We start from the raw sequence: 14,274 nt of genomic DNA, 5'->3' as shown, positions 1-14,274 counted from the left end.
AGCCATCCTTGTACACCAATTGTAGAGCTGCACTGCAGAGGTCTGAGAACTGGGAATGGCATGTGGCATGAAAGAAAAGTTTCCAGAAGTAAAACAAGCACTCAGAATTGTCTCAGGGATTCTCCTGATTCAACAGCGATAATGCATTGTATAAATAATCATGAGTACAAGACTCTTGACACGGGTGGGATTTCAGCTTGATGTTATTTCAGGATGAGCTCTTCTTGTCACTGAGGTAGAGGGCAGAATTTTCCCCCTGATTGGGGGTGTGCCGCCATTTTACGTGGGCGGGCCAATTAAGGCCCGTCCAGCGTGACGTCCGCAAGGAAGCGCAATACGCTACCTGTGCGGGCGGGGATTGATCACTGTAAGCTGTGGATATCACAAATAGATGGGAAAACAGGATATCCATCAAAGTTACAGCTGCTGATTGACAGAATTCTGAAGAAATTCTTGGTGATCTTTTTGCAGTGAATGGAACAGATTTTACACATTTCTTGAGAAACCTAGGGGAAGTGTAACAGTGTGTAGTGCAAGACACCATAAAGAGTAGGGGAAAAGACAAGCTAAATTAAGAAGCAATGGTAAGATGAAGTTGAAATGTATCATAAAGTCTGCATTGTATTTCAGCTTCACTTCGTGTTCCTGGAGCAGAAAGTGATGAGGAAGCAAAGACTCCATCTCCATCTCCACGTCATGGTAGATCCAGGCCTTCTTCTATTGTCAACGAATCCTCCTCCGAGTCTGAAGATGCAGAAACCAGAGGCGAGGTAGAGTGTGCGCTTTGAATTTCCTTTATAACAAAATAAAAGGCATGAACGATGGCATTTGACCCAACTTAGCTTACATATCCTGAAAAAAAACTTAGTCTACCATCATATTACTTGACAAGATCTTGTACGGTTTTATTCTGAACTTTAATCATTGCATAAAATATTCATCCTGACATAAGCCCGAAATAGAACCAAATAGAAATTACATGTTTTCCCCACTGTAGGATGTGAATTTGCAATGATAGAAAAAAAATTAAAAACAGTTGCTCATTGATCGAACAACCAGACTTACAGAATAGATTTAATGGACCCATGTTTAACTACCCAAACCTTGGAGAAAATGGCTGGGGGAGAGAGCAGTTCAAATAACGGGCATCAATAACCCCCACTAATCCACATTCCTTCTCCATGTGTCGCCATATTAACCTGCTCTTTTGAGCATGTCAGAGGGACACTAGCAGGAAGGAAGCAGGCTCCTAATCAGGTCCCATTGTATAGTCAGGATCTCATCTACAGTACCAACCTGAGGCCTCATTGACTGGCGGGGGGAGGGGTGTGGTGGTGGGGGTGCTGCGGTTGGTGTTGGGGATGCAGTGTCAGCTTCTTCCATCAGTCAAAACCACAGGAGGCTCAGCAGGTAAGTTTGGAATTTATATTTCAGGTTTTCTTGTGGAGCATGAGTCCTGCTCTGGGCCTCACAAGTTAGCCTTCGGCCTTCCTTTTATTGGGCTATCCTGCTAATCGCTGCAATACCTCCCTCACCTACGATGTAGTAAGACCAACTCCCCTTCCACCTCAATTACTGACAGACTGCTACCCTCCCTAGTCCAAGCCACAATCTTGGCGCCATTCATGCCCTGGCCCCATCCCACCCCTACCATCATAATCATGACTCCAAACCTAAAAACCTACAACTGTCAGGCACCATTTACTGTGTCTCTGCCCACGGGCACTACTGACTTGGCTGGCTATTAGGCAGAAGACTGCAGTATTTTATTTATATGTAGTGCAAAGAGGAAGAAACTGTAACGAAAATAGCCAGATTGCCTTAGTGAATAGCAGTTTAAAAATATATTTTAATTCCATCCTTTTCTCATTGCAGGTTTTTGACATTTATGTGGCTACAGCAGACTACAACCCACTACCAACTGAGAAAGAGTCCATTCACCTTAAAGAGCGGCAATATGTGGAGGTTCTTGACTCTGCACACCCACTGAAATGGCTGGTTAGGACCAAGCCTACTAAAACTACACCGGCCAGACAAGGTTGGGTATCTCCTGCCTATCTGGACAAAAGATTGAAGGTAAACTTCACAATTTCATTTCAGTATCGGTCAAACACACGTAGAGACAGAAACATTAGAAAGTAAATTTCTCTTGTACAGAAAGACATGTACCTAGATATTGCCGTTGAAAAGTGACAAATAGTAACCTTGCAATATATTATTTGCTTATCATCTGTTTCCCAACCCTGGAAAAATTGTTGAACTTTGAATTTTTACTTTGAATGCTAATACCCACAGATGCCTTGATTTTAATTAAACCTCCTTGATGGAAAGTAGGCAGGTGGCAATTAAAATAAGGCTGGTCACATGATCCCAGTGTCATCCTGCCATTTACCTATCTTAACATGCTCTGTAGAGCAAGTGAGTAGGAGAGCAGAAGGAAGGAGGCGGTTTCCTTTAAATATGCAGAACTGGACTTGATGTGCATTTTAAGTCAGAGGTATGAGCAGGTAAGCAGTGACAATTTGTCCATCAGACCAATATTGTCGGATCATCAGGTATTATCAGGTGAAAAAGTCTGTGAAACATTTTCTTTTAGGTTTCCTTGTGTGCCAAGTGGAGTATGAATTCTCATCCAGCCTTGTAAGGACACTTTGGGCCTCACTAGCCTTGGGCTATCCCATCGCTACCAGAACCCTCCTATTCCCCCCGTCTCCTCAACCCATTCAACTAACTCGGTGACCATGCCCGCTGGAGAGGTAGTATAGATCAAGCCAGGTTTGGGTAGGAGACAGAAAAAAATTATTCAGATTAGTCCTGGCAGATTAGGTCTGGAGGACCCCAATGTTCCCAGACTCCCCAGTTATGCTGCCCACTCAGAGCTCATGTGAACACTGTACCCTTACACTTTTAAAATTGGACCTAATTACTTTTATTATATCTATCAATTGATCTGAAATAATAACACCACAATTGCTAATACTCTTGTGTGAACTTCATCACGTGTCAAAGACATAGAACACATTGAATCTGTGGACAAACAGCTACTGCCAATACAAATATTAACAATGAAGTGGCTAATAAAATCCCAACATGATGTGCAAACAATATATATTGATAACAACAACGGATGTCAGAAAGTAAATTTAAAGTTTTGATCTAGTCTAGTACAGAATTCAGATAATAATTATAAACTGTTTTGATTTTGCAGATTACGATACCACTAGAATCCTTAGATTGTTGCCTTAGAATTACTCCATACTTTAATTTATTTAGCCATTAAATGCTTTGTAATTGCTAGAATAGCAAAATTCTGTGTATTATTTTCAAGGCACTTGAAGGAAAGCCACCCTCAAAAAGGAAAAAGATTTATATAATTAACAATACATACTTATATTTTCATAGAAGGGAGATGGGCAAGTAATTTGAACCAGATAACTACAGTTGAATATTCAGTTGGTAATAATGAACTGTTTATCTATAGCCAAGCTGGATGTTTGACAAATTCTCAGCCTCTCTCAAACTGAACTTTGCATCAAGTATGAAACAGAAACAAAATGCTGGTTTGTTATACACATTTTCTATTCACTGAGTAAATTAAACAGGGTTTATTTCTCATATTTTACAGTTCTCAACTGAAGTTGCACTAGAAAGCCCTGAATTCTCCGGGGAGTTTGAATCAGAAGAGGAGTACAGGAGAAAGTTATAGTGAGTGGACTTGAGTCACATTTCTACTTTATTCTTTTATATTAAAATTATCATTATTCTTTTCTAAAAATAAGAAACTCGAATACTTAATACATTGACTTTTTTTCAAAATGATTTTCAAGTTAAATTTGTTTCATGAGAGGCTTAGTCTGGCATAATGGCTTTCTCTGATTTACGTATTATTCAATTGAAACATTTCTTTAATTATGCAACACATTTGTGGTATCAATATTTTCTTATAATTAAAATGTATTATTCAGATTAGAAGTTTTTGTCTAACAGTATATTGTGATTTATGTGATTACAGCCTCCTTGTGCAGGACCTGATTGCAACTGAAAAAGAGTTCACAAGAGATTTAGAATTCTTTGTCGATCATCATGTCAAACATATCGAAACATGTCCCCATGTACCACCCTCAGTAGCAAATAGCAAACAAACGATTTTCCAAAATATTCATGAAATTGCTGATTTCCACATCAGGTTTGTAATACAGAAATGCACAGATAACTGAATACAGATCCTTGTAAATTTAAGTTATGAAATTATTTTGAAAATAATAAACAGTCTAAAAAGTTGATCTTATAAAGACAAACATTATTACGGTTCTAATAAGTTGTAACCTGTGCCTCCATTCACTAAGATTCATTTAGAATGTAATAAAAGAGGCATATATGTTGCTTGCATCAGCTGAGAAGGCAAAAATGACCGGGTTGCTTGGTGTCACCTCTGACATGTCACTTGCATGATGGCCTGGGAGAAAAAAAGCTAAATGCCTGACCTGTACTACTGTCCTAAAAAAATAGCAGCCACTTGCATCATCATTGCGATAGAACCTGGAACCAGCATCCACTGATCAGTGGAATGGTTGCCCTAATGGCAGCTGTCAAATCCTGAAAGCTCTGTGAATTCAAGTCACAGCTGTCATGTGCCATTCTTCCTCAACCTGACCTTACAGCCTTCATGTAGGTGTGATGTACCTTTAGCATCCTTTTCAGTCAATTATTTAGTAGTTCTGAATCCTAAGTCTCCAAAACCAGTGATCGTCTATACCTCTGCTTCTACCAGGGAGGAGGTAGATCATTATTCAGGCACCACTCTCTGTTATCGCCACAACATCATACTTCCACATGGCTACCTGCGTCTGCAACTACCCAATTTTACTCACCACACTTCACGTACATGCTTTTTAACCTTAATTTAGAGTTTATTTCTTTCCCTCTTATGCTGAAACCGTCTAATACCTTATTCTGTATTCTATTGCTATATGTTTCTCCCAAAGTTCTTTGCATCTTGGTATCCCTCTAGTATTACTTCCTGGTTTCCACACCAAGTTAGTTTAAACCCTCCCCAATAGCACTAATAAATCACCCCATAAGGTAATTGGCTCTGACTCTGTTTAGATGCAACCTGTCCTGCCTGTGTAGGTCCTATTTCCCCCAGAACTGATCCCAATGTCCCAAGAATTTCAAGTCCTCACTCCTTCACTCTCTCCAGCCATGCAATCATCTGATTTATCCTCCTATTTTTATACTTGCTTGTATGTGGTACCAGGAGTAATCAGAGATTAATACTTTTGAGGTCTGCTTGCTAGTTTTCTACCTAGTCCCCTAAATTCTGACTGCAGGACCATATCCATCTTTCTGCCTATGATGTTGGTACTGATGTGGACCACGACCGCTGGCTATTCACCCTCTCTCCTCAGTGCTCTGCAACCATTCAGTGACAACCTTGACCCTGGCACCAGGGAGGCAACAGACCAGCTGGATTCAGGTCTGCTGCCGCAGAATCTTCTGTCTGTTCCCCTAACTATCAAATTTCCTATCACTATTGCTCTTCCAGTCTCTCTCGCTGCCCCCTCCCCCCTGTATTGCTGAGCCAGCCATGATACCATGAACTTAATGGGCCATCATGAGTCAAGATGAGCCATTTCTTTCATCTGTATTCAGAACTGAATACTAGTTGGAGAATGAGATGCACTCAGGGGACTCCTGTACTACCTGCCTGGTCCTTCTTGAATGCCTTCCGGCCACCCATTTCCTCTCCCCCTGCATACCCTTAAGCTGCAAGTGATCACATCTATACAAGTGCTATTCACAAAATTCTCAATCTCACAGATGCCCAGCATTTATTGCCCATCCTTAATTGTCCTTGAGGAGGTGGTGGTGGTAAGCCTAAACCCTGAACTCAGGTTGTTGCAGGTGACGACACTTCCTGCACATATGGTTATCCAGGACACAGGAAATGTCCTGGAGTTCCACATGGCAAAAATGTGCACTTCAGAGGCCAGAGCTGGCCAGCGATTTCTTTATCTATTAGATATTAAAACTTGCACTTCACTTCTGTTGCTCCTTGAATATAATGAGGTTAATTGAAATGCTTTGCTTAATACTTATTATCAAAACAAAAGTTAAATTTTTAATTTCCCAGCTCCTTAGACTAACTTCCTAACTTCTGAGAAAGGGAAATACAGCTACAATACTCAGCAGTCAATTAAATTCATGGCCGTCCTCACTCTCACATTATGGGCAGAATCTTCTGGCTGGCGTGCAGGTGGTGGAGTCCGCACGCCAGTGCTTAAAATGCCGCGCGAGCGTCCCGATGTCAGCGCACGGCATTGTGATATTTCGGTCGGCAGGCGGGCTTTGCAGCGGGACACACGCCCACCATTAATTAAAGGCCTTGTTAAGGCCATTAATTCTCCAATCAATAAGGATTTTGAGGGGCCGGTGCGAACTTCAGGTTGGCGCATGGGCCCAACGGGCAGGCAGATAAGTGATTTTTTTACAAAACTCATCCAGTGGTGGGATGAGGTTTATTATCGGAATTTAAAAATTGTTATAAAGTTTTTGTGTATTGCATTAATATGTCCCATCTCGTGTGACATTTTCACATGAGGGGGACATGTTAATGATTTTTTTATTTTTCTATTTTTAAAGTTTCACTGCCTTTCAGTGATCTCCCTGAGTCAGCACTTTGCCTCGGAGAGATGTGCGCTCTTTCGCGCGCTTGCGTGCAAGAGCCCACTCTGGCAGTTGGGGAATTCCCCCCCCCCCGTCTGCACATGAAGTGCATAGCGCTTTGCATCAGGCAACAGGCTGGGCGCGCCTTAATTGGCCTGCCCACTTAAAATGGCAGCGGAGCCCGTTTTGGCAGTGGCAATCGGCTGCCTGCCCGCCCATCAAGGGCAAAATTCTGCCCTACATATTTCCTAGTACACGATCATTTACAGAATAGATCTACACATCTGCTTTGGAGAGTTTTGTTAATTTCCCTGGCTGCTCACCTCTTTAACATGTGGAAGGCATCTACCCTCTGCAACATCAGCAGTTGTCCACCTTCTTCAGCTGCAATGTCCCAAGCACCAAGTGTGAATCCCACGCAAGCCTGCAGAGAAAAGTTACACAAGGCTAATGCCAGAGACTTAAGGGAAAGGTTGAAAAACAAAATCAAACTTTATATAAGTTAATCATGCTTTACCTTGTTTCAGCACCTTCCTGAATGACCTTATGAAATGTCAGACAGATGATGATATTGCATTATGCTTCATCAAGAACAGAGATGGATTTGATAAATACATGCAATACCTTGTTGGACGGGTACAGGCTGAATCTCATATCATGAACCCAGCTGTCCAAGACTTTTATAATGTAAGTGTTATTTTAAGAAACTGTAAGGAAAACTTTCATGAGGGTTTGGTGCTGCTGAAATATTTAGACTAATATCAAACTACATTTTTATGAAACTTTCGTATAACAGTAAAGTTATTTATAAAGTTGAGAAAAAATAAGGATACAGATTCATATGCATTCAACCAAAGAGTAAACCCAATTGAATAACAGTATTGTTTCTGTTTAATATATAAATATTGTAATCAGTGCGACTCCAAAGATACTTCTACCTAGAAAATAGTTTGCATCTTTATTTTTAAATTTAAGCCTCTCATCCTTGACATATTTTTAAATTAAGACTATGTACAAGGCAAAAGAACAAAACCAGTTCTCTAATTATCCAATAGTTTATTGCATTTGCACAAACTCATACGGGACTAATGTGGTTAAAATAGTTTTGATACAAATTTCAATTTACGCCTATTTTCCAGAGGTCCTATAACAAAAACAAAAATATATAGCAAGTTAACAAAGTAGACGGTTGGGACACGTTGACACTCTGCATCAAGTGTCCCTGTGCTAGGTAAAACAATACCAAATGCAAGATAAAGCATAAAATAAAAGCAAAATACTGCAGACGCTAGAAATCTGAAATAAAAACAGAAAGTGCTGGAAATGCTCAGCAGGCCTGGCAGCATCTGTGGAGAGAGAAACAGAGTTAATGTTTCGAATCCAATATGACTTCAAAATGAAGAAGAATCATATTCGACTCAAAACATTAACTCTGTTTCTCTCTCTGCAGATGTTGCTATAACTGATGAGTGCTTCCAGCACTTTCTGTTTTTGTTGCAAAGTAAAACGTCCTCTACTCTATCCCAATAATATGGTTTAACCCCAACTTTAAAACACCCAATGTAAATTTTTCATTTTCTACAAGATTGCCAGGTTGGGAACACGTTCAGTAGGCCATCCCAATTCCTAACAACTTCTAGGGCAGGATTTTCCCAGCGGGGGGCAGGGCCCGCTCGCCAACGCATAAAATGACGCGCAGTGACATTGGGCGGAACTCCCGACGTCACAGCGCCCCATTTAAATTTTCAGGGAGGCGGGGGCTCAGCAAAATCAGCTGTGTGCCCACTGACCTGTCAGTGGCCAATTGAAGCCATTGAAGTAATTAATGGACTTGCCCGTCCAACCTTCAGGTTGGACGGGCAGACCAGGAGCCCTGGTGGGCATTAGAAACAGCATGAAACCTCATCCACGGGCGAGATGAGGTTTCATGTAGGTTTTTAAAAATTTAATTAAAGTTTTTTAAAAAGTTATGGACATGTCCCAACTCATGTGACAGTGTCACATGAGGGGACATGTCAGGGATTTTTTTTCTTCTACTTTTAATAATTTTTACAGTAGAGACGACCTATCTGAGGCAGTACTTAGCCTCAGGGAGATGAGTGCACTCTTCCGTGCGCATGTGCGAAAGAGCGCACTCTCAGGTTTAGGGATTCCCCTCCCTCCCCCCCCCCCCACCCCACCTGCACAGGGAGCACACTGCGCTTCCATGTGGACATCATGCTGAGTGGGCCTTAATTGGCCCGCCCACGTAAAATGGCGTTGCGCCCCCAATTGGGGGTACCGATCGGAGGCACGCCTCTGCGCGCCCGCATTTCAACTTCCCCACAATAGGGGGGAGTCCTGCCTCTAGAGTATTTTATAACAGTAGAATACTGGTGAAATATAAATAAATATGTTGTACTTTGAGGATTATATATGAGAGATATTCCTGTGGAATAAAACTTATTCCTTTCAAACTCTTTAAATTCTCCTGTCTGAACAGCATTGTGGGTATACCTACACAAGATGGACTGCAGTGGTTCAAAAAGTCAGCTCATCAGCTTCTCAAGGAAAATTATAGTTGGGTAACAAATGTTGGCCTTGCCAGCTGTGCTCAAATCCCTCAGAAGCATCAAAAAATTCTTATGCATTGTAACGAAAGCATTTGTGTTAAAGACTTTTTAGGAATGCATTGTAAACGAGCTCCAAACAAAATCCAAAACTGACATAACTTAGGTTGACTGTTTGTGTTACACCCTGAAATAATTGAATATAGCTCTCCATCAACAATTCTGCATTAATATTGTGATCAATATTAAGGAAGGTACTTTTTTAAAGTCCTGAACTGATAATCAACCAAGTTTTATTGGAAAATTATTTTATGGTCAGAATGAGTGCTTTAGGTTGGGATGAAATGGTCAACTTTGTGCTCATTACCCTTCCTGTCATTGCTAGTCAAAGGAAGATGAACTTAATTTTCTAACAATGTCTAATACTTTTGTTCCCAGAAATACACAGATGAAGTGTCATCAGCACAGGACCCATCAGAACCCCCAGTGTTACCTATACATGCTTATTTAGAGAAACCTCCCAATAGACTCTTGAAATATCAGAATATTCTCAAGGTAAGTCATGGATTATCTAGAATTCTAATACCAAAAATTGCCATAGCCTTCTTGCAAACTTACCCAATCATCTAAACGAAAGCTTAATAATTATAATTGTTTTTTAATTCATTAGTTTTTGGAGATCTTGAAATAAAAATGCAGTCAGCGTAAATTAGTACTTGGATTATTAGAATTCTGATCTCAATGGACAACCAAAACTTCTGCTCATTTGTGCTTTAGTTAATCTAGTAATTTTGGATTCTGAATTTTATAGAAATTTGCCAAGATCATGGCGATAAGAATTGTTTTGATTTTGTGGATAGATTCAAACTATAAAACTGTACTAAATATAGAGATTCAAATGATATGACTTAGTAGTTAGAACTCCATTCGTAAAGACTGAAGTATGCGTTCCCACATCTCCAGTTTGAAAGAATGGCCAATACTGACACCATCACTAAATACTTTATGGCTGAGAAAAAGCCTTTCATCCTATCTTAATGTATCCATCAAGATCAACCCAACACTCTCTCCATCACTACGTCTAACCACTTCTTAAAGAAATTCAGGATTTTGCTTGTACCACTCAGTCCAGAAACCATTCCAAGTGCTGGTCACTTAATGTACAAAGAAATTTCCTTTACTACTTTTAACCTGTGCTTCCTTCTCCTACTCTGTTTATTCTAAAGTAGTATTTCAATTTTTTTTCAAACCATTCACTGTCTTACTTAGCTCTGCAAGATCATACTCTCAGTCTGATATGCCCAGGTTTCTCCAATGTTTCTTCATAACTCAAACCCATAACGGTAAAAATCTGCCTTAAGGCTCCTCGGCACTGCATGCAGTGCCCAAATGTCTTCATTATTTCTCATTAACCAGACTGAACACAATACTCAAGGTGTGGCCTGATGAGAGACTGATCAATTTGATCATGACTTCCTTTAACTTATATTTTACTTTTTCGACATTCTTTTGGCTCTATTAATTGTTGTTCCATATTGGTTAGACATGTTAAACATTGAGATTATTAGGACTTCTAGGTCTCATGCAACATCATCCATAGCTTTTTGAACACAACTCATGGGGCAGGATCTTCCTGTTGGTGAGCAGGGACAGGGCCCGCTCGCCAACGCGTAAAATGACGCGGGATGACATTGGGTGGAACTCCCAACGTCACCCCGCGTTATTTTCATTTTCAGGTCGGCAGGGGCACAGTTGAGTCAGCTGCAAACCCGCCGACCTGTTAACGGCCTATTGAGGCCATTGAAAAACTAATTAAGGTAATTAATGAACCTGCCCGTCCAACCTTATGGTTGGTGGGCAGGCCGGGAACCCTGGCGGGCTTCGGAAAAAGCATGAAACTTCATCCACAAGCGGGATGAGGTTTCATGAGGGTATTTAAATTTTTATCAAATCTTTCATTAAAAGTTATGGAAATGTCCCAACTCATGTGACAATGTCACATGAGGGGACATGTCAGGGAAATGGTTTTATTACTTCTATTAAAAATTTTAATTCTGAGCTGATCTCCCTGAGGCAGCTCTTAGCCTCAGAGAGATCTGTGCAATCTTTTGCGCGAAAGAGCGCACTCCTGGCTGAGGGAACCCCCCCCAACCCGCACAGGGAGCGCATAGTGCTTCCTGGTAGATGTCACACTGGGTGGGCATTAATTGGCTCACCCACATAAAATAGCAGTGCGCCCCCAATTGGGGGTGCTAATCAGAGGCATGACCACTCGCTGTTGGGGGGGGAAATTTTTCCCATGGAGTATATTTCAGTGCAAAAACATTTTTATTGAACATGTAAAGCATATTGAAGCATGTTTTCCACAATTGATGTTGATTGCCACTGTAATATGTTCACCCATTTTCTTTCCTTTATGCAATACATTACACTTATCTGCATGAAATTTCATCTGCCAGAGTTTCTCCCACTCATGCATTTTGTTTAACTCATTTTGGAATTTTTGGCCTCCTTCTTTGGATTCCATTGCCTCTCCAAATTTGTTATTATCTGTAAGTTTTACTAATTTGCATTGAGTTCCGAAATCCAACCTGAATTTGGCTCATTTCTGGAGACCAAAAAATGAAGCGTCTCAGTTCAGGTATTGCTACATAAATTATTATTGTACTTTAAGCTACAAGTTTTTAATCGGACTTGAATCTACAGCACATTCATTAAAAAAAAAGACTTGCACTTATATAGCATCTTTCATGACCACTGGATGTCTCAAAGCACTTTACAGACAAAGTGTAGATGCTGTTTTAGTGTAGAACACACAACACCAATATGATAATGACAAGATAATCTGTTTTTGTGATGTTGATTGAGGACAAAGTGTCCCTCTGCAGGGGAAAGAGGAACCTGGGGTTAACTCCCCTGCTTTTCTCTGAAATAGTGCCATGGGTTCTATTGCATCCACCTGAGAGGGTGGATATCTCACCTGAAAGGCAGCAGCTTCTGCAGTGCAGCATTCCCTCTGTGCTGCACTGGAGAGTCAGCTTTGATTTTGTACTCAAGCCTTCGAGTAGGACTTGAACCTGGAACTATCTGACTCAGAAGAAAAAATGCTACCAACTTTGCCAAAGCCATACAAGCCGATACAATGAAGAACAAAGAAAAACATATAAATAGAGAGAGAACCAAAGGCACAAAATGCATGTAAGGTGCGTTTAGTAGAGAGCGAGATGGTGGATAACAACATGAAAAAAAATAGAATCATGCACCAATACAAAAGCAAGAAAATGTCTGCAGTTATACAGAATGAAAGACATACAAGAGGAAGACGTTGCTTTCTTGAAGATAGGCACATTTTCATTTTCGCACAGAAGCCAGTGTCATTGGAGATAGGTGCATTTTAAAACAACCAAACCAGTGAACAGGTTGTATGTTTTGTTATTAATATTAACTATTTTTTAATGTGCACAGTGCATCCACGAAAGTAGTAGAAAGTAGTAGTGGAATCTGAGCTACCATTCAACTTTGAAATGCCATTTAGTTGCAGGTTTAGTAATTATACCCCACGTCACCTGGGACTGTTGTAATGATCTGGCTAATATCTAAATATGGATCACTGGTTTTGTTCTCTAAAGCAACAGAAACCAGCTTGCCAGCTATGTTTTTTCAGTTTTGTCTGATTTCTTTATAAGGCTGTGAAAGGAACTATGAATGTATGTGTCCTTTTCAGGAGCTAATTCGGAACAAAGCAAGAAATAATAAAAACTGTGCTCTGTTAGAGGAAGCATATGCTGTCGTGTCTGCTCTTCCCAAACGTGCTGACAACAACCTACATGTTTCAATGATTGAAAACTATCCAGGAACTTTGGAATCTCTTGGTGACCCCATCAGACAGGTACTTGTCTAAATACCTTTCCTTTACTTAACTGAATGAAATCATGTACTTATCTCATAGTCTCAACATTAGTACACTGATTGCAGCCTTTGAACTTTTATTTTTTTTTGTAGTCTATGGATGTAGGTGAAGCTGATGGCAATATTTATTATTCGACCCTTATTGAAACAAAAAAGATTATTCGAGGAACTGAATGGCCTGCTGCTTTTCCTATGCCCTGAGGGCATTAAGAATCAATCAATCTACATATTGTGAGACTGGAGTCAAAAGTAAATTAGTTCGTGCAGGGATGATAGTTCATTCCCTGAAGGATGTTTGTAGCTTTGTTCTGCTTTTACTACAATCTAGCAGAGTTCATGACCATTTTCCTGGTGCCAACTCATAAAGTACCAAATTATTTGAATTCAGTTTCATAGCTTGCCATCATGGGATTTGAACTTTGAATCACTGGGTTGTTGGTCCATAACCACCAGGATACTTAGTCAAAGTTATATGTTTAAGTTAGTTATATGGGTAATTAAGATGTTGTCACATTAGTTTTTATATAATTACATTTTTTTATTTATGTTAAGGATAGCTTTACATTCTTGCTGAACTATAATTTTGCATTAACTATAAGAGCATAAGACACAGGAGCAGAAGTAGGCCATTCAGCCCATCGAGTCTGCTCCATCATTAAAAGAGATCATGGCTGATCTGATAATCCTCAACTCCACTTACCTGCCTTTTCCCTATAACCCTTAATTCCCTTACTGGTTAAAAATCTGTAGATCTCAGCCTTGAATATACTTAACAACCTAGCCTCTACAGCCCTCTGCAGTAAAGAATTCCACACATTCACTCCCTCTGAGAGAAGAAATTCCTCCTCATCTGTTTTAAATGGCCGACCCTTTACTCTGAGATTATGCCCTCTGGTCCTAGACTCTCCCATAAGGGGAAATAACTTCTCAACATTGACCCTGTCAAGCCCCCTAATAATCTTATATGTTTCAATAAGGTCACCTCTCATTCTTATAAATTCCAGTGAGTATAGGCCCAACCTACTCAACCTTTCCTCATAAGAAAATCCCTCCATACTCGGGATCAACCTAGTGAACCTTCTCTAGACTGCCTCCAATGCCAGTATATCTTTCCTTAGATAAGGGAACCAAAACTGTTCACAGCATTCTA

The 14,274-nt window shown here is 40.3% G+C and overlaps 1 protein-coding gene across 6 annotated transcripts in view; it reads left to right on the top strand.

The window, feature by feature from the left end:
- Positions 1–14,274, top strand: part of obscnb (obscurin, cytoskeletal calmodulin and titin-interacting RhoGEF b) — a 625,157-nt gene that overhangs the window by 555,756 nt on the left and 55,127 nt on the right. For all 6 annotated transcript variants that reach the window (XM_041184481.1, XM_041184479.1, XM_041184482.1 and 3 more), the window contains 7 exons: positions 631–770; positions 1,876–2,076; positions 3,626–3,705; positions 4,013–4,186; positions 7,194–7,353; positions 9,654–9,770; positions 12,940–13,104. In XM_041184481.1, the coding sequence (XP_041040415.1) occupies positions 631–770; positions 1,876–2,076; positions 3,626–3,705; positions 4,013–4,186; positions 7,194–7,353; positions 9,654–9,770; positions 12,940–13,104 (1,037 nt within the window). The remainder of the gene's footprint in view (positions 1–630; positions 771–1,875; positions 2,077–3,625; positions 3,706–4,012; positions 4,187–7,193; positions 7,354–9,653; positions 9,771–12,939; positions 13,105–14,274) is intronic.

Source organism: Carcharodon carcharias, chromosome 3, assembly GCF_017639515.1.
Source record: "Carcharodon carcharias isolate sCarCar2 chromosome 3, sCarCar2.pri, whole genome shotgun sequence".
Lineage (NCBI taxonomy): Eukaryota > Metazoa > Chordata > Chondrichthyes > Lamniformes > Lamnidae > Carcharodon > Carcharodon carcharias.
Note: the sequence above shows the minus strand (reverse complement) of the source record. Positions and strands in the feature narration are given on the sequence as shown.